The sequence below is a fragment of the Branchiostoma lanceolatum genome, chromosome 5, assembly GCF_035083965.1.
Source record: "Branchiostoma lanceolatum isolate klBraLanc5 chromosome 5, klBraLanc5.hap2, whole genome shotgun sequence".
NCBI classification, from domain to species: Eukaryota; Metazoa; Chordata; class Leptocardii; order Amphioxiformes; family Branchiostomatidae; genus Branchiostoma; species Branchiostoma lanceolatum.
In genome coordinates, this window is record NC_089726.1 from 16,571,323 (window position 1) to 16,590,895 (window position 19,573).

The 19,573-nt window shown below is 41.4% G+C and overlaps 2 protein-coding genes and 1 long non-coding RNA gene across 6 annotated transcripts in view; 2 read left to right on the top strand and 1 right to left on the bottom strand.

The window, feature by feature from the left end:
- Window positions 1-37: 37 nt before the first annotated feature.
- On the top strand, window positions 38-7,929 carry LOC136435463 (mitochondrial tRNA-specific 2-thiouridylase 1-like). The gene is made up of 10 exons (XM_066428990.1): window positions 38-245; window positions 1,256-1,421; window positions 3,886-4,103; window positions 4,440-4,612; window positions 4,763-4,816; window positions 4,923-4,989; window positions 5,321-5,421; window positions 5,717-5,858; window positions 6,401-6,483; window positions 6,724-7,929. Exons 1-10 carry the CDS (start codon window positions 167-169, stop codon window positions 6,853-6,855), a joined length of 1,215 nt encoding a protein of 404 aa, XP_066285087.1. The 5' UTR covers window positions 38-166; the 3' UTR covers window positions 6,856-7,929.
- A 196-nt stretch (window positions 7,930-8,125) lies between these two features.
- Window positions 8,126-19,573, top strand: part of LOC136435461 (GRIP1-associated protein 1-like) — a 124,795-nt gene continuing 113,347 nt past the window's right edge. For 2 of the 4 annotated variants that reach the window (XM_066428984.1, XM_066428986.1), the window contains exons 1-10: window positions 8,127-8,236; window positions 10,620-10,686; window positions 12,707-12,771; window positions 14,816-14,866; window positions 15,703-15,810; window positions 16,860-17,013; window positions 17,380-17,431; window positions 18,016-18,105; window positions 18,545-18,592; window positions 19,350-19,417. In XM_066428984.1, the coding sequence (XP_066285081.1) occupies window positions 8,195-8,236; window positions 10,620-10,686; window positions 12,707-12,771; window positions 14,816-14,866; window positions 15,703-15,810; window positions 16,860-17,013; window positions 17,380-17,431; window positions 18,016-18,105; window positions 18,545-18,592; window positions 19,350-19,417 (745 nt within the window). In that variant the 5' untranslated portion in view covers window positions 8,127-8,194. Of the gene's footprint in view, window positions 8,237-10,619; window positions 10,687-12,706; window positions 12,772-14,815; window positions 14,867-15,702; window positions 15,811-16,859; window positions 17,014-17,379; window positions 17,432-18,015; window positions 18,106-18,544; window positions 18,593-19,349; window positions 19,418-19,573 lie in introns of all 4 variants that reach the window. The other 2 variants (XM_066428985.1, XM_066428987.1) reach the window with 2 other exon arrangements.
- LOC136435460 (uncharacterized) lies at window positions 13,591-14,303 on the bottom strand. The gene is made up of 2 exons (XR_010755847.1): window positions 13,795-14,303; window positions 13,591-13,754 (listed from the first exon to the last, which is right to left on the bottom strand). It is a non-coding gene; the product is annotated as an uncharacterized lncRNA (long non-coding RNA).

Sequence of the window (19,573 nt, forward strand, 5' to 3'; positions counted from 1 at the left end):
TTCTACGCAACACTATCCCATGATGCAATCCGTACAAAAGGTTGAAGGTCAGGAGAGGAGAATGACAGATCGTCACGTGGAAGGGAGATGTGTTTGTTGACGTTTTTAGGTATTTAATGCTAACAATAGACAGATCACGTGCTGTGTGGAAACAGTAGAGAAGAGGATGAGTATCAGACACGTTGTAGTGGCCCTGTCCGGGGGCGTGGACAGCAGTGTGGCGGCACTGCTGCTCAAGAGGAAAGGTGATCTTCAACCTACATCATGCTCTTCATAGCAAGGTGTTAATCACATTGAAACCTCATCGGTACTACCAAGGAGGTTGAAAAATATTAACCTACTTGGTACTATTAAGCTACTTAATTGCGTTATTTACATGCAGATGTCTAGCTTTCTTTTTGTTGTATAATACTTTCCCTTTTTTGCTGCATGCCTGCAATGAGACTTGTTTTTGTTTGGAAGAAAAAGACCTTGGCTTTAGGCAAAACTGGAATTTCGATGATGTGCCTTTGGTCAGTGTTTGAGGTTTGCCCAAAGCACCATAAAGATCATGCCACACTTGAATTGAGGTCCAGACCCCCATGGTGTGCTTTTGCCATATTTGTGTCCAATGGGGACATTACATCTTTTTAACAAGGACATGCCTTCTCTTCCATCACCTGGTGTAGCAGACTGGACTATACCCTTGGCCAGGGGTATATAGTACCCGGGAATATTCTGGCCAGGGGTATACAGTATTCTGGTCTGTGACACTGGTACAGTATGTTGATGAAATAAAAAATGTTAAGTATCCTTATGTAAGTGGGGCGATGTTTCGGCCTGGTTCTTTTGGAATGCTGCCGATGAACCGTGCTACAAGACTAAGGAACGCACACAGGACACAGCATTGTCGTACACACGTGCACAGGAGTCCTGAAGTTGTGACACACTCTTTCTACTCTCGCTCAGACTCCACTCTGGCGTCAACTGTATTCCCAACTCCACAACCCTGGCTTTTTATTCTGTCTCTTCAGACGAACGGCTAATTACTGTTGCTCCGATCATCAGCGGATCACACCTCTTTGTACTTCAGTTCATCAAAAACTGATCGCACCACAATAATTGACTGATTACTTTGTTGGGGATGAAGAACCATATTACAAATAGATACTGCTACAGCTTGCACAAAATGATAGCAGTTACTGCACAGTGCGCACCAATAATATAAACCTACAGCTCTATTTTGTCCACTCTTACACTTATTTTCCTCCCTCAGGTTACCAGGTGACTGGTGTGTTCATGAGGAACTGGGACACAGTGAATGAGCTGGGGGTGTGTGAGGCAGACAGGGACTGTGAGGATGCTGAGTACGTCTGCAGGAGGCTGGACATCCCCTTCCACCAGGTCAACCTGGTCAAGGACTACTGGAACGATGTCTTCAGGTAATCCATGTTGAAGGCTTTATGGAAAAGGTGGGCTACCTCATCAGGCTACCTTTCTGGGCCCCAAGGTTTTGCAGGGAGGTTTGGCTTCAAATGTTCCCAGTTTTTCATGAAGCAAGTTCCATTAGAGACATTGGTAAGTTCCATTAGAGACATTGGTAGCCTGCCAAGGTAGCCCACCCAAGTAGCCTAGCCCACCTTTTCCAGGAACCCCCAAGTTGAAGGCCTACTGATTACCTCTGTGAAATAGGAGATATCATTTTTGGTGCGTCTTTTTGTCTATCAGTGTTTCTGCTTTATATATTTTCCATATGCTTGTCACGTTCACCGCAGAGGGACAGGAAGTAAATGTCCAAGATACCAGAAACATCAATTTATCAACATTATGTCACAACTGGCCGACATCCCAGGTCAAGGGGTCAATGAAAGAACTTACTAGTTGATGGGGAGACCAGTCCATTGGTCTGTCTGTTTGTGTTTTTGCAGTCATATACGTTTTGTATTTTCTATATATATGTATGGTACATTATGTAGTTTTGTTTCGAAAAACTAACCATTTTTTATGTGTTCTAATACGTTTCATGACAATTAATTTTCTGATGTTATGACTATCTAAAGAAATGGTCAATTTACATTTACCTGCTCCACTGTAGCTAGCAAATGAAAATAATTATTATGTTTTCTAGGACAAGGCTAGTCTTGTTCAATATCAGTAATCATAATAGGATTGGTCACTCGACCAATCATAGGGAATTACGCTGAGGAAGCGACCTTCGACCCCCGCTCGTGTCGCCTTCATTAATAGCGACATCCGCCGTCCGTAGGCAGGGCTCGCCTCTCGCTCAATGTTCCGTCGAAAATTTTCCCCTCTCGAGTCTTCACGAAGCATTTCAATCTATCGTGCGGTACTCCCCAACTACCGAGGCACACGTATCCACCAAGAAACTAGCGGGTTGCCGTCCCCGCTGGGCCCGACGTGCACTCAGACAGCAGGGCCGCGGTGTGCAAGTACAGCTGCGTGTATGGGCCGCCAGTAACGTTGCCCACCTGGATTTCACAGTCATAAGCGAGAGGCTCCACCCGACCCTGAGTCTCTACACTGTCCGTAATCCTTGGTGACGTTCTGCAGCGAGTTTTCTTCACCAGCCTGGGACCGTGCACCCGTTCCTGCCTGCTCCTGAGTTTGTGCTCCAACGTCTACACAGAGAGTTTACAGACCGGAACGACAGCCCCCCTCCCCCTCCCCATTTCCCGCCGGTGACGCCGGGTCTCGCGAGAGACGCTCCGCGAGATGCCCGAGACTTTGGCAGCCATGTTTCTTCTCGTCAACTACGTAAACAACTTCTCCACGAGCAGTCCTTCCTCAGCGCCCGCCTTCTCCCTCCCCACCCGTACCTACACGGACTCGAGGCTGCGATGTGCATCTACAGCAGCTTGCACAAGGCTACCAGTACACCCACTCCACGTCGACGCGAAGTTTACTTCCGGCCCGACTCGGAGTTCGCGGCAGCGCCCTGCGGCGAGCTCGTCTTCAGCTCGGGATCGCCGAACTGCAACTACTGAACTTAGAGTAGAGTAGAATAGATCAGAGTAGTTTAGCACAGCCAGATTGACAGTGCATCAAGACCAGCTCCAGCTGTGCACCGAAGACCCCCAGTACCCGCCCACGGCCCACTTCACAGTACTAAGCAAGTGAGAGCTACACGCCGACGCACTATTTTCCGGCCGACTCCACGCTGTTCGACAGTGCACGGTGACGTCTGCGGTCTGTTCTTCGCCAGTCCTGGACTGTTTTGCATGAACTCGAATATCTAGCTACTTCCTAATTTAGATTTAGCACTACCCTACAACTATCTACTTTTCCGCTACGCGGTTTGGTGCCCTCACTTCTTTCGGCTTGGCCGTTGATGTCTTTGTACAACCAATAAGCCTCTATCACAGAGCAGACGCACATATTAAAGACATCACATGCCCCAAACCGCGTAGCTCTCTTCTTGTATTGTATATGTGTACGTAAGTGTAATTATAATAGGATTGGTCACTCGACCAATCATAGGGAATTACGCTGAGGAAGCGACCTTCGACCCCCGCTCGTGTCGCCTTCATTAATAGCGACATCCGCCGTCCGTAGGCAGGGCTCGCCTCTCGCTCAATGTTACCACCGTCCCGCCCCTGCTGCAATTTAGTTTCTTTAACGAATGTTCAGAATTGTGTAAATTTACCAATACCGTACGTAAATGCTACACTGCAGTTTGTGTTGTAACTGCCGGCCGCCAAGGCCACAGTCCTTGGCCGTTGATGTCTTTGTACAACCAATAAGCCTCTATCACAGAGCAGACGCACATATTAAAGACATCACATGCCCCAAACCGCGTAGCTCTCTTCTTGTATTGTATATGTGTACGTAAGTGTAATTTAGATATCATAGGACTGAGTATGCAACATTCCTTTCATATCTTCCTAGTGAAATGCTGAAGGAGTATCAACATGGCTGGACCCCAAACCCAGACATCCTGTGCAATAAGAGGATCAAGTTTAGGACGTTCTTTAATTATGTGATGGACAAATTTGAGGCAGATGCCTTGGCTACAGGTCACTATGCCAGGACGAGTATCCACGGTAACATCTGTACGGAGAACGTCCTGTCATCTATGAACATTATACCTCAGAACAACACAGAGAGTGAGTATAGACCAATCCTGACTGTCCATCACAATTAGCAGTTCAACCAATGAGAACATGGCATGCAACTGCTTGCTGTAAGTGTCTGTTAGCCTATAGTATAGCTTTCAATGTGATGTCTTGTTCAGTAAATGAAAATTATGATTCTAGATAAAAGGGCGTGTAGAAGCAGTAACATTTTCTCCTGTTTTCATTTTGTCATTTCTAATAATAATCATATTGATCTTTACAATTGTACCAATTCCTTTGACACAAAGAATACAAAATCATGTAACAGAAAAAGACCCAATGACAAGACAACAGAAGAATAGAAATTTTCTCATTTTTTCTTCCAAGATGTGAAACTGTTACAAGCGCTGGACAGCTGGAAGGACCAGACCTTTTTCCTCTCCCAGATCCCCCAGCAGGCCTTGCGACGGGCACTCTTTCCGCTGGGCGAATTGACCAAACCTGTGGTCAAACAGATGGCTCAGGATGCTGGCTTTACTCATATAGCCAAGAAAAAAGAGGTGGGGGTCCAATTTCCTTTAAGTGTGTCTTGTTTTCTCCTTAAAAAAGGCCTAACAGTTTCCTGATGGAAACTTCCATTCAATTACTTCCATTCAATTGATTTTACTCTGACGGAATATTTATCTACTGATGTTCTCTCCCGCTCACAGAGCATGGGTATCTGCTTCATTGGCACAAGGAATTTTCCAAACTTTTTACAAGAGGTACGTATGATTTTATGGCCTCTTACTAAATTCTTTCCTTTGCCTTTATTGTTCATTCATATTATAAATCTCAAATGTTTCAACTAACTGTATTTTTTTTCTGCAGTATATAGAGGCTGAACCAGGCCAGTTTGTGTCCGTGCTGGATGGAAAGGTATTAGGAGAACATAAGGGTATGTATCACACAGCCCATATGTTAACATTGTTGTACTTACTTATTATTTTGTTTTGGTATTTCACACTGTGAAGTGTATTTTATGATTGTTTTATGACATCCCCGTGTTATGAATGCCAATGAGGTGTCAAACCTCCGCATGTAAAAGAACCCAATACACTTATCAAGAAGAGTAGTGGAGACCCAGGGTGCTTGTCAAGACATAGCGAAGCCTCATTGCAATTCTAGCTACTTGAAAATGCATCAATGATTCATGCTTCACCTGGAATTAGGATTACAAAAAAAGAAGTGATGTCAGTTTTCTTACGATGTAAATCCTGTTTCTGTAGGAGCCTGTATGTACACCATTGGGCAGCGAGCAGGGCTGGGGGGGATGAAGGAGCCGTGGTTTGTTGTGGATAGAGACACCAGCACCAACAACATCTTTGTAGTAAGTCTTCTGATTCATCCGTTCAGACTTTTATCTTGAAAAAGTGGACCTCCAGTCTTCACTGGCTATGATAAATCTACCAGTACCAGGGCTCAAAATACTAGGTGCATGTGCACCTTTGTGCACCCAAAATTGGAGCTGTGCACATCATTTTTTTTACTGTGGGTGCACCAGTGCACCTAGATATTTTTGTAGGCTAACGAGAAAAGTTTACTATTGTACACTAGTATACAGAATATTCTTTAAATTTTAGTGTCAGAGAAAGCAATAGCACCTTTATTTTACCTGTTCCCAGTGCCCTACTACAGACCATCCCGCTCTGTACAGACAACTGATAATGACAGAGCCTGTACACTGGATAGCTGACCCTCCACGTGACCTGTATGAAGACCAGATGTACGACTGTCACTTCAGGTTTCAACATCGGATGCCTTTAGGTGAGGTTCTTCATCAGATGTGAAGACATCCGTCCATCAAGCTATTCTTTAATCATCAACTTATGTTTGGCATTGTCTTTCGTGATTTAATGTATGACCAATCTAAATTATGGGTTAAGATATCAATCTGAAAAATACAATGTTACATTGTCAGCTTGCCAATACATGCAGAATAGCCAGACTTTTTGATCTTTATACTCCCAGGTATTTCTGATGGTACAGTATCCTAATTTTAATTAGCTTGTCTTTTGTTATTTAAAAATAACAAAAGACAAGCTACAAACATCAGTAGTCTTTTTTGTCTCTGTATAGCCAGTACAATCATCCTTCAGCCGCACACACTAGCTTCTCATGCAGGCACGCAGAGCGACACACTGAACAACCTGTCACACCTAATTGGCACATCTAGCTGAAAGCATTGTTGAAAGTTCTACAGGCTAATAAATAAATCAAATAAAAAAAGCTTGTTTCTGATAAGATACCATAAATAACATGTGAGGATCAGCCTGGAGTAACTCTGTATGACCTTGTGTTTTCACCAGTTAAATGCACCTTGACGCTGAGTGGCAACAACCAGGTCTGGGTGTCATTGGCTGAACCAATCAGAGCACTGACGCCGGGACAGGTGAGAGTTTCTCAGCAGGGTCAGGTACAGTACATAAGGGGGAATCAAACATGGAATGCGTTTCATTCTGATCATTTGGGTCTACTTTGTCAAGGTGTGTTCTTGCTTTTTGGGGGGGATTTCTCTTCAAAGTAGGACAATGCCAAGTAAGATTTCACATCTTTGAGGAGGAAAGATCATCAAACTTGCACAAAATGACATCTAATAACAATTTGTTCGCTACATGTATTTTGTTTTCAGTATGCAGTGTTCTACAAAGGTGACGAGTGTCTGGGAGGAGGAAAGATCATCAAACTTGGACCCACGTTATTTGACCTACGGGGAAGGAGAACCATTAGAATAGAGGAGATAGAGAAAAGACCTGAGAAATAGACTGTACATGTACTGTAAATCTTGAAACTTTCGCGTTTAAAAAAAAAAAATTGTGGCAATCTCGTGGAGACTTTATATGTATATTATTTTAGCATTGATGAATGTAATTGATAGATATCAAAGAAGACACCTGTTTATAATAATAATGATAATAATAAGTTCAGACTTGTTTTGCTGCAGCTTCCTGTTCCACTGTGTTTTATTACCTGTAAAGCAGTTACATTAATTACTTTATATCACTGTCACTTTCATTTTGCTCAGTGTACTATTACTTGTACCATATGTTGTTGTGCTCAGGCATCTTAATAGGTATAAACTTGCCGTTTTGAGCTCGCTGGAATGATGACAATGGCCCTAAGAAGTGATACAAAATAATATATGTACAATATGAAGGTTTACAGAATTTTAGACTGCACATACAGGCCATTCTTTGATGATGATGAACTTGAATACTGATGTAACTATTTGACATAAGTTATCAATCCATATTTCATGACAAAATAGATATAACAGGTACTGTATGTGTAAGTACTTTGAGGTGTTTTGGATCTTAATTATAGCATCAAGTCACCAGTATCGGACATTGTATCTGCGAAAGCCTGCATGGGTACATGCTTGTGTAGCTTCTAAAGGTGACAAATACTGTATTTTGGTACTGCTTTAAAAAGAGAGTTATGTGAATTTTTATGTAATACTGATGTCAAATTTGATTTGTTGCAAAGTGCTGCTTATTTTTCCTTGTCAAAGATAAGGAAGATTTGGTTACTGTCTGCCTTCAAATGTAGTTTTTTTTCAAAGATTGTGAACAGAAAGATATTGCAATGTCTTGGAGATGTCTATATCATTGTTGATGCTAACAGGGAATACCATTCTTATGTATTTGGAATCGAGTGAAATAGCTTTTCTCTAGGGCATAAAAGAACCTGCATGAATTTATGTCCTTTTGTATCACTTTAGAGTACCCCCTATACCACATATCAGAATCGTCATGATCAGTGAGTCCTATTTAAAACTTCTTAGTATTGTGAATATTAACTTGAAAATACATTAAAAACTGACGTATGTTGCAATGAAGTTTGCTTGTGTACTCTTGTTTAAGGTGCTGTCGAACTGCAGAAATGATGACTATTGGGCAAAAATACAATTGCATTGGTATTGTTTTTTTTTTAAATCTCACCGATCCTGCTTTTTACTGAAAGGAAGAGGAGCAAGGAGGTTCTTTGACAATGACTAAATCAGAGCATGCACCTGTTGTAATGTTGCAGTTTGTACTTTGATCGCTAGGCGGCATTGCATCCTACAGGCGTCCAATCAGTTTCAGATCGTGACATCATCCAACATGGCGGGCGGCTTGTCTGATGAAGAATTTCAGCGTTTGCAGGTAAGACGGTGGCTTCTATGAACGAAAAATTATAACCAGCCAGCATTGCATCCAAACAAATAGGGATCATATCCTAGATCTCAGCATAGCAAGGGCATCTCAGCTGCCGTCTCACAAGGCTCAAGATCGCGCTTGAAATTTCTATATTTCCGCCCTCCCCTCATTTTGCAGAGGACAAAAATCACGCGGACGCTATCACGGCATCTCCGGTCGATTGCACTTCCCCTTTCCTCCTGATCTCCTTCCGCTCGTCGGGGATCGGGCGGCAGAGTGGGGCATTTGTTACGGTGAACGTCAATGCCTGTGCGGTTATCATTTCTGGTTAGATCTCACGGACAGCTGTAGTGCACGTGACGTACTGGGCTCTGCCCACTGTTTGTAAACAAACCCGGCCCAGGTTGGTCAGTGGATCGCCCTTGGCCTTTTGCGGTTTCATACCTTTGATCCGTTTTGATAACATTTAACACTTTTCATATGATATCAGTGACACGACATTGATTCTTAGCCTCCGTTGCAGACTCTGAAGCGGCTTTTTGGGGGGCTAAATAATACACTTTTTGCAGCCACCCCGTAACTATCAGCCATCCTGTAACCATCAGCCGCCTAGAGTCTGCGGTATTGCGCCTTGTCAAAGCGAAATTAAAATCACGTTAGGGCGATTAACGCAGAGGTGCGAATTTCCTGCCTATGGTAGACCGCACAATAAGAACAGTATACACGCACCTCCCCCAGTCAGTGTGCTGTCACGCTTGTGGCAAAATAGTTTGCCATTTCTCATTAAAAACCCGTTTTTTAAGACTCAATCGAAGAAAGTCATCGAAGAAAACAAGGAAAAACGTAAACAAAACAAGAATTTCGCCCGTGCATTTCAGCCTCTACGTCGTGATTTGCCGCGGTTCGCCTTAATTTCTGGCCGTATTCGACACAACATATATTTCTTCGAATATTTTTCCGTGAAAATTCTCTGTATGTACCGTAGATAAATCGTTATTTTCGCTATGAATTCACATAAGTCATGACGCTCGCTCGAGTCGCAACCTGCCCCGTCCAACAAGACGTAAACAAAACAAGAATTTTCGCCCGTGCATTTCAGCCTCTACGTCGTGATTTGCCGCGGTTCGCCTTAATTTCTGGCCGTATTCGACACAACATATATTTCTTCGAATATTTTTCCGTGAAAATTCTCTGTATGTACCGTAGATAAATCGTTATTTTCGCTATGAATTCACATAAGTCATGACGCTCGCTCGAGTCGCAACCTGCCCCGTCCAACAAGACGTAAACAAAACAAGAATTTTCGCCCGTGCATTTCAGCCTCTACGTCGTGATTTGCCGCGGTTCGCCTTTATTTCTGGCCGTATTCGACACAATATATATTCCTGTGAATATTTTTTCGTGAAAATTCTCCGTATTTACCGTAGATAAATCGTTATTTTCGCTATGAATTCACATAAGTCATGACGCTCGCTCGAGTCGCAACTCGTGCGTGTATACTGTTCTTATTGTGCGGTCTACCATAGGCAGGAAATTCGCACCTCTGCGTTAATCGCCCTAACGTGATTTTAATTTCGCTTTGACAAGGCGCAATACCGCAGACTCTAGGCGGCTGATGGTTACAGGATGGCTGATAGTTACGGGGTGGCTGCAAAAAGTGTATTATTTAGCCCCCCAAAAAGCCGCTTCAGAGTCTGCAACGGAGGCTAATTGATTCTTGTGACACCAGCTTTTGAGAGAACAGTATATAACGTTAGATATTTTAGTCAAATATTCTTATCGAGACGTTTGCATTAAACTCCAGTCTTTGAGACTCGTGTTTACTGAATTGTTTAACCCGGAAGTTATACACTATTATTAGTATGTTTGGTAAACAATATGTTTAGCAGCTGCAGCTCAGTTCAAGTTTGAAAGGCACCAATATCTGCTCCACTGGTCACAGTCACTCTACTGAACTATATGTAAAAAGGTTATAGTTGAGACAGGCACACAGACAGACAGACAAACAAACAGACAGACAGAACATTATTTTGCAGCAAACGTACAAGGATACAACGTTAATGTCGTTGAGAACTACCACAGTCGGTATGTATTTGTCCTAACAGGTTTCTCAAGTGCTGAATGTGAAGTCATGTAACTTACTTGTAAGACATAACGTTACATGTAATAATGAGTCTGGCAGGGATGATATGTATGACATTTTCTACCAATAGCAGCTTTCTTTATCAAATATGGGGGTATCAAAAGGGTGTACATTTGTACTGTAAACTGTGTTTACCTATAGTTAATATTCAATGATCCATACACTGACGTTGACTTGACCATGATTTATCTTATGTTCACATTGTATTGTCAAGACAACCAAATATGATTTCTGTCCTTCATCTAGACCCAGCTCCTGGAACTGAGGACTTCGAATTACCAGTTACAGGAACAATGTCGCCGACAAGACAGAGGTGAGTGGAGCAGACCAATCCTGACTGTCTGTCACAATTAGCAGTTCAACCAATCATAGGCACTTAGCTGTTTGACCAATGAAATAGAGCATGGCTGCATGCCGGTCAGATATTAGTTTTTACTTTTGTATAACCTTACCTTGTATCACCTAAGGTATAGCTCATATACATGTTTAAAATTTTAGACTTATCGCTCGTTCTCATTTGAATGTACAAATTGCTGTCGCCAGCCTTTACGACTTGATATGAGCCAAATTGAGGGCACCACCGATGCTTTCTTCACTTTCCCACAACAGATATCATGTTTCACGAAAAATGCACCTCGAAATTACTTATGGATTTTGACTTCGAAAAAGTTATGGCAATGAGTGGCCTAAAGAGTCACAAAAAATGGCTGTCGCCCGCGGAGACATGCAAAATTTAAAAAGCAGCCGAGAATGTAACAATTCAGTCCAGAGTTTGACCGGTTAATTGGTGAATCCAGCTACTGTCAGGCCCTCCGACAAATCACGTCAGATCGCTCCCGTCACTGTTCTTGTACGCTGTGCAAGGCAGTTTATGCCTGTCGCCCAAAACGGTAAACTCCGTTACCGTTTGAAGTAAGACGTTCCTAACATTAAGATATGCCACATATAAGGTGCCAACCTGTCGTTTTCATGAGGACTTAAAGCTTTTGTGGCTCTTAAAAGGAACAAATAAGAACTGTTTGCTTTAAGTTGTGGACCACCTCCTCGAACAAATGACAGTACAGTAATGAATGTAATCTCCGTTACCATTGTTTGATGCTCCCTGTGTTGTTAACAAGGCATAGTGTAGGAACGCTGCCCATTTTCTAAATGCCCATACATACGTCCTTTTAATAATAAAAGATGGGACGCAAAAACGGAAATCCCTTGGAAGGAAAAGCCGAAACGGAGATTACACCTGTTGCGGAAAATACATAACCTGGCGCAGAACTTTTTGTAGTTGTGCACCATAAGGCAAAAGCGTTTGAAATAGAATAGAAAAGTATAGATTCAACTGAGAGAAACCCCCTGTAGGGTTATCATATTCCAATTTTCTACTCTTTCTTCCAGATTTTGTTTCCAAAGAAAGTGAATTCTTTTTAAACCTGAAGACAATAAGTAATCTATAGCCTTTGATATGTTTGAAGAAGAAAAGAAATCAGAAGTCAATGAATTACAACTTGGCGACTTACGTCTGGTTAACACGCCTTTTGGCGACAGTATGTAATCTCCGTTACCGTTTTTCCGCGATTCCCTCTTCGTTCCAAATGCTTTACTGCTCCTAAGCAGTATTAGTTCGCAACATTGAATATTTTATAGATGTTGTAAGAGTTAAATTATTCGGATCAACGGAGGATCAAACGTTTTGTAAGAACTATCTAATTCGGTCTCTGTTAGATATCTCAAACAAGTCGAAATGCAAAGACAAATCCAGACAATATTAATCCTGAGTGAAACAGTTATACAGCAATCGTCAGCACGCCGGCACTAAATTTGACAGACGTTTTACCAGAGATACTGACTCCTCAGCTATAGGTTTTGAAGGCGATGTCACGACAGGGAAGCTCCAAAATTGAAGTATCTTATTACTGATGTTCAACATTTTTTTCCGCAAAAATATGGGTAAACTCCAAGGACATCTAATCAAAGCTTAGAAATTTTCGGCAACTTCCCGTCATAAATTAGCTGTAATATTTTGGTGATCATAAAAGGAGATGTTCAGCTAAAAAAATGAGGTAGGTTTGCTTGGAAAATGAGCTGATCAATTTTTCGACCCTAAAAATCACTATTTTGCACATTTCATTGAGAACGAGCGTTATAGCAAAGCTTAAACCCAATTATTCTCCTGTTGTTTCCTGTAACCTTTTTAATACAAATACTACATGTAGTTAGAAAATCCACACAATTTTATACTGTTTAATATCCATGATAAGATTTAGTTTGCACTATATTACAGTCTGTAATGGAGAGTGCTAGGTTTTCTTGACATCTTGTTTGCTTGTTTGTTTGTACAGAGCTTGTCAACCTGCGGAGCACATCAGCCTCCTTGGAGAAGGAGCTACAGAAGGAAAAAGGCAAGGTACTGCTGTCAGGGATATTTATGTACCGCACAAGTCATGACATTGTGTTTTATGATACAGTTGGAATGGACCGTTCCTGTCGAACACCATAAGCCACACCCCCTGTTCGATTTCGAACACCTCTGTCAAAAACAGCGCTTGGCTGACAATAATGGGGACTGAATTCTGTTGAGATTTTTTGGCTCTGAAACCCTTTCAGAGTGACCCAAAGAAAACTGCAATGTCCTCTTTGTTGAAAGCTACATCCACGGTGCCAAGTAGAGTTGTTTGAGCAGGGGGTAGATGTAGTTGCAGTGAGAGCGTAATGTTTTTGATCAATGCGGAAGCGGGAAGCATTACCTAGGTATGCCCCGTTGCTGACAAGCAGCAAATGCATGTAAAAAGCAAGGTACGTATATCTGTGGCAGGATTCCCACTGTGTTAGCTGAATATATTACAGCTGCGTGATCTTTAGTAATGAAAAAATATGATGCCCTTCTTTTACTAGCCTTTTCACTTTCCAGTTCATCTGAGCTTCACACACAAGTACGGAAGAGACAGAACTCTGCACTAGTGAACCTTGTAGTAGTTGGCATGTGTTACAAGCTCCCTCCCCTTGAGTGCCCGTGCTGTTTTTTTTTTCATTTCGTTTTTGTCCTGAGCATACATGCAGCCAATGCAGTGGAAAACCTGTCATAGACATACGTACTTTGTATTTTCAACAAAAATGTGTCTGTATCTTGCTAAATTCCGCCGAAAAATGACTTCGCGGCGGGCAAAACATCAGGCGAGAAATGTTGTTCCTTGGTCCCGACGCCATCTTGGATTTGGGGCGGCCCGGATTTGGCGTACCGCTGACCTTTGTAAAACACGATGATTTTGTGTATGAACATTTACGAATACTCTAGTTATTGGTGAAAATCAAAATTCTTATTTTCTTTTTATTTCCATGAATCTCACAAACCTTTATTGGACGCTGTGCGTTCTGCTGCACTGACTTACCCTTCGATGCGGTGGCACAGAGCTTCGCGGCGCGGTGCGACGAAATCACACCGTTAACGCGTTCCGTTTTCATCTTTAGTTGTCAGATCGAAAATTTTTTGACCCTTTCATCCAGCGGTCGGCGACCCAAAAAAGGCTGGGACCAGCAGGCGTTTTCTAGGGATCTGTCTTAGGCCTTAAAACTTCGATGATGTGCGTGTGTGTGTGTACTATTCAATGTAACGTGTGAATGCGGGAGGGCGCTGCGAGATCATCGAGGCAACCATCGTTTTGTAGTCAAAATTATGACGAAAATTTGTACACGATGTAGCGGTATACAATTATTACATCGATAACGGAAAATGTAATTTTTGTAGGATCTTTCTGTCAAGGAGAATTGAACCTGGTGAGGGTCATGCTGTCTAAATTCACATAATTTTTTCATCATTTACGTACTGTATTTGAAAACCTCGACCTGGAAACATGTGAGTGGAATCCTCTTCATGGCGACCACCTGTCCATCGCGACCGTTTTTGCTCGGTCCGACGGGTGGTCGCCTTGGGCAGGTTTGACTGTACCCCGCTTTATAATTACACGTGCCATTTCTGTCCGTCAAGATCTGCTTTTGATGGAGGTGTTTGAAATAGAACAGAGGGTTCTATTTGTTCGACGGGAACGGTCCATTAAGACTGATTTCTTGCAACTACAGTAATGTTTCCACTGTCACAGATACAGAACCAACAGATGATGATGATCATACTATGCTAGACTTTGAACTAGATGTATACATTTGTATACGTATCAGAGATCTAGACAACAAGCCACACTGTTTGATGTACATGTATCAGGTACAGACAGGCAATTGTATACATATATTTATAAGGACCACTTTTTACCACTTCTTGTACATGTTGTATATCAAGACAACATATATACCTTTTCATGAGAAGATACAAAAAAAGGAAGGATAGCTTAGCGTAATGAGGGAAATTAAGCAATTTGTTTTAGGATTGGCTGACCTTGACCTAGTGTTGTTTATGTTGACCTTGAACAACCCTTGACCATTTTGTTGTCTTGTTTTAGCCATCATTTATGCAGAACATCGGCCAGAATATTGGAAAAAGCAAGAAGAAGGTATGTTGACATATCAGACAGCGACATGTTTCCACTGCAATACATTTCAGGTTCAAGAAGATTGATGAAATGTACGCCAAAAATAATTACTCAAGCAACTAGATAAGATTGCTTGAGTAATTATTTTTGGCGTATCTTATTACCTGGATGTCTAATCTTCATCAACGTATTGATGAAATGTGTTTGTTTATATGTACATTATGTGTGTGAGGATTTACTGCTTTTGTCATGATCTGAGTTTTTATATTATCATCATGTTCCCTGTAGGTTATAAACAAAAGCTCATATATTGTCTGGAAAGGGAACTGGTTGTACTGTCACCGTTCATGAACAAATGTCTTGTAGCAAAGCTCACACCTGCATTTTAGGTGCTTTCTGCTAGATGTCCTCATGCACAAACCTTGAGACCTTGCCAAACAGATTTGATTTCATTTTGATTTATTACGCTGTATAAAAACACACAGCTAGAACTACCCAACTAGCAAAAGGCTATTACAAAGGGCTATTCCTGGTAGCTGAACAATATACGGTATATGATACAAGTGTTTATGATGCGCATATACCAAACAGATACCGTATACAAATGTAGCTATTTCAATCAGAGGCCTGTTTACCTTTTTTCTTGTACAATGTATGTATGCAGCATAATTGGGCTGTACAAATTTCATCACTTATTTAGGTAATCTCTCTTTATAGTTTAGTTGGAACAAGAAAATGGACATTTGCCTATTACATTTTTGAAAGACTAAAAAGTTCCAGTTGAAATGATTCTAGTAAGAAAACTCACAACTCAGTGTCTGTGGTAGTTATGATTGTTGTATGCTGCCCCCTTGCAGGAGCTTGAGGGACTGCAGGCAGAGAATGAAGCCCTGCAGCACCGGTTGGGGAGTCAGGAGGAGGAGTTCCGCCTGCAGAACCAGACTCTCATGGACGAGCTCACAAAGGTCAGGCAAAAATGGCGGTTAGGCCATGTTGATTTGATTTTATGGATGACATCCGTGCACCCATCAATTTTCCTCCGTTTCTAAAAGAGAAAAAAAAGAGTTTGACCATACTGTAAATCGTACAAAGCAGCTGCAAAATGAGCAAATATGTAGGAAAACGATTACTAATGTCATAGAATGTCAATTCGAAATGTCAAAGAAGAAGATGTTGTCAAACTGAAGAAATGATGTATTGTTTGTTATACCATACTTTGTATGTTTAGTCATTTGTTGAACCATCTTGAGCACTTAGATTTCATGATGAAGGCACCTTTATTTTCAAGACTTTAACTTTCTTTGCAAGCTTGCATCAGTTCTGGGGTTCCCAGACAATGTCATCCATGTACTAATCAAATCAACATGGCCTTATCAAACTTTGTGACAATCTATAATGAGGGATGGAACTTGAAAGCTTTTAACGGGTATATTTATGTGAAGATGTCAATGGGGATTTTTTTCTGAGAGCAGTTCGGTTTTCAAGCTCCATGCTGTTGCTGCAGCTAGGAGTATGAATATCTCAGCATGTTCCATGGCTAGAGCTAGACCTGCACCCATGGCCTCTATGAGCTCTTTCACTTACAGATATGCTGTGGCTGCACAATATGCATCAGTCATAAAGAGTTAAAACTGTTGCAGTAGAGATGCTAACATCATGACAAAATGTTCAAAGAAGCATTCCATACAGACTTGTCAAGTACTAGTACTTTTTCTAAAGATTTCATGCTGTTATTGCTGCTTAACCTTCTCCCTGCTGCCTAACCCCATAACCAATACAAATTTGATGCCAAACGGCTACCTTAGCATGCTGAAAGTTAAATGTCAAACTACTGTCTGGCATTATCTGGTGACAACTCAACCTGCATCTTTGCAATTGTTACTGTATGATTTCAATGGGTATATATTAACTTGAGTCTGCCGTTGATACAGTAGTGTCTATCACAAAAGAGCAATTGTATTGAGTTGGAAAGGTTGCAATCACCACAGACTCATAGATGTCCCCATGTTTGAAGGTGGTTGCAGCCAGTGAAGAGCTTGAGAAGAAGAATGCAGAGCTGAGTAAGAGGCTGGCTGGGGAGGGGGGCGGCTCCGACGGCAGCCCCGAGTTACAGGACGAGGTGCGGAGATTGCGAGCAGAGAACACCGCCTTACAGAAGAAAATAGAAGGTTGGTGGAATCAAATTGGATCGTTTATTTGTTTATTGAGAGTTACCGCATTTGTAGAAGGAGTGACACAACAATTTCGGTTATGACTGTAAGGTTTTGAACCACTCACACTGGGGTCGACCCCACTCTAATTGGTAAGTGTGGTGTTTCCTTTATCATGCTCATTTTCACCTGTTTTGAGGACATCTGTGTCAAGCACCTTTTCCAAAAGCACAACATCAGGACCTCTAGATTCTAAGTCAGCAACCCTAACTGCGAGGCACATTATGCCACAGTTAACTTCAGTTCACATGCAAGAGTATCTCAATAGTTTACAGTGTAAGTACATGTAGATGGTTTTGGAATCATCTTGTTGTCTTTTCCCAGCTTCTCAAGAAAAGTTTGACAAGGAAGTGACATCCTTAAAAGAAACAGTAAGGTAAGGAATCTGGTGAAATCAAGTTGTTGAAGCTATGAAATCAGCAATGACTGGATGTGCTCAGAAAATTAACCATTTTGATTGATCAACCTTGTTAAGGTCAATTGTACAAATGATGAGTAAAATCCGATTAATTGAAGAGGAATGGTAAACATACATAATTTGACAGATCATTTAATAATTGATGAATGGCTAAATGTTATTATATAGCAGACTATTTGTTATACAATGGTTTGGACTGATTTGTCACAGTGATAAAAAAATTGGATTGTCTCCGAATGAATCATATAATGTATAGATTGTTGTTTTGTTGCCCCTTTATTTGTGTCTTCTTATCTTCATCAACAAGAAAATCTAAATTGACAGTCCTTTTCCTAAGGGCACAACACTGGGACCTGCCAGGGATTCAAAAGGTTCGGGTTCGGAATTTAAAGTGACCAAATGGAATTTCAAAGTAGTCTGTGAAAATAAGACGCAGATCATAGGTTTTTCGATTCAAAGTGAACAACTCTAACCACAAGACCACCTTGCCACCTGTTGTTTGATGTGTATAAAATGTGGTGTTTCTCCCTTGTCTTTGCCAGCACTCTAACATCAGCTAATGCTGATCTGGAGACCAGATGTGTGAAGCTGTCTGGACAGAGAGGTGTGCCTGCAGGGGGTCCAGAGGACAGGTAGGGGGCGCTGTTCTTTGTTCATCCCTTTGGTTTCCTGTGTGGTGCGTGTAAATCTAGTGCAGGAATGAAAAATGTGTTTGTAATGTGAAACAATTTATCAGTAACATACCCCAGATAAATTATGGAACTTGTTCTATCTATTGAACAATCTGCAAGTCCATGAACAATTTCATTATCTTTATCATGCTTCCTTTCTAGCGTCCTCCAAGTCATGGCATTCTTTCTATTTCTAGACTTCTTTTCTATTTTACTAACACTAACAGCATGCTTGATACTGTGTGAACTGGAACGCTTGAAGAAAGTTTAAAAGTTTCTGAAATATTGTTGAGTCCAGGTGGTTTCTTTTAGAAAAAGTGTCTTAAAGAATGCAACAGTCCTACTTGTACAGTATATTGAAAGTTCTTCTTACTGATCCTCCATCTTACCTACTCTTCAGACTGTCCTCATGTCTACATGTCCGTCCTTCACCAGTAGTAAAGGGACAGTAAGTAGCAGATCTAGTTGTAGTTATCGTCTGGTCGTATCTCTTCCATTGTATTGAACGTTTTCTGTGTGAGATATATCTAGTTGCTCTGTGCTTTCTGTTGCTCAAGGGATCTGATCAAAATATGCCAATTCACAGTGTGATGCATTGTGAGTTACATGTCAAAGTTGAAGGCCCCTAAGACATAAACAAAACACTTCTAGACAAGAACTGTCTACAAGTTAGGGGCCTTCGCATTTGACCATGCACATGTGCAGTTCAAAGCGTGAACCAGCTTATTGGGTGTTTCTTAGTTTAATTTTTAAGATCTACAGCATGACATTGACATCATTCTGCGGTTTTAATCATTTTCGTGCTTGTATTTTGTTAGCTTTTTTCTTCTTCCCCTGCTTATTTTTTCATTTTCTGTACAAAATTTGGTGCATAGAGATCTTTTTGGAACCTAGAAAATGTAATTTTTTTCCTTCAGTATGACTTGTTCAGTTGGATGTGCTTCTACATGTATGTTTTACATTGGTTACAAATTCAAGTCCACTGCTAACTGAAAGTTAGAGAGCCGATCCATTGCCAACTCTGTGGAGTTCATTAATGATGATCCCCTTCTACGGTGAAGGTTCGTTAAGGCTAGCGAAAGCCTTTGTTATTGATAGACCCAAACTTGGCTGTGGAAGACTCTCTTGGCATTAGTAGGGCTGGTACTTTGTTGCCAGCAGTGGCAAGCTGATGGATTGATGTGCCAAATGGTGCTTTTCTCCAGTGAACGTACCGTGGAGGGGAGCTCAAGTCAAGAGGAGAGAGAGGAGGAGGATCGCTCACTGGAGTCTGGTATGGACTGATGATTATAGAATGCTAAGTTATTGCTTGGGTTTTGTTTGGATGTTTAAAAATATGATTCTGAAATATAATCGCAACAATCTCATAAGATGGAAATGAATGTATCTATCTTGGTGTATGAAAACTTGTGTAGGAAGTATCTCTTGC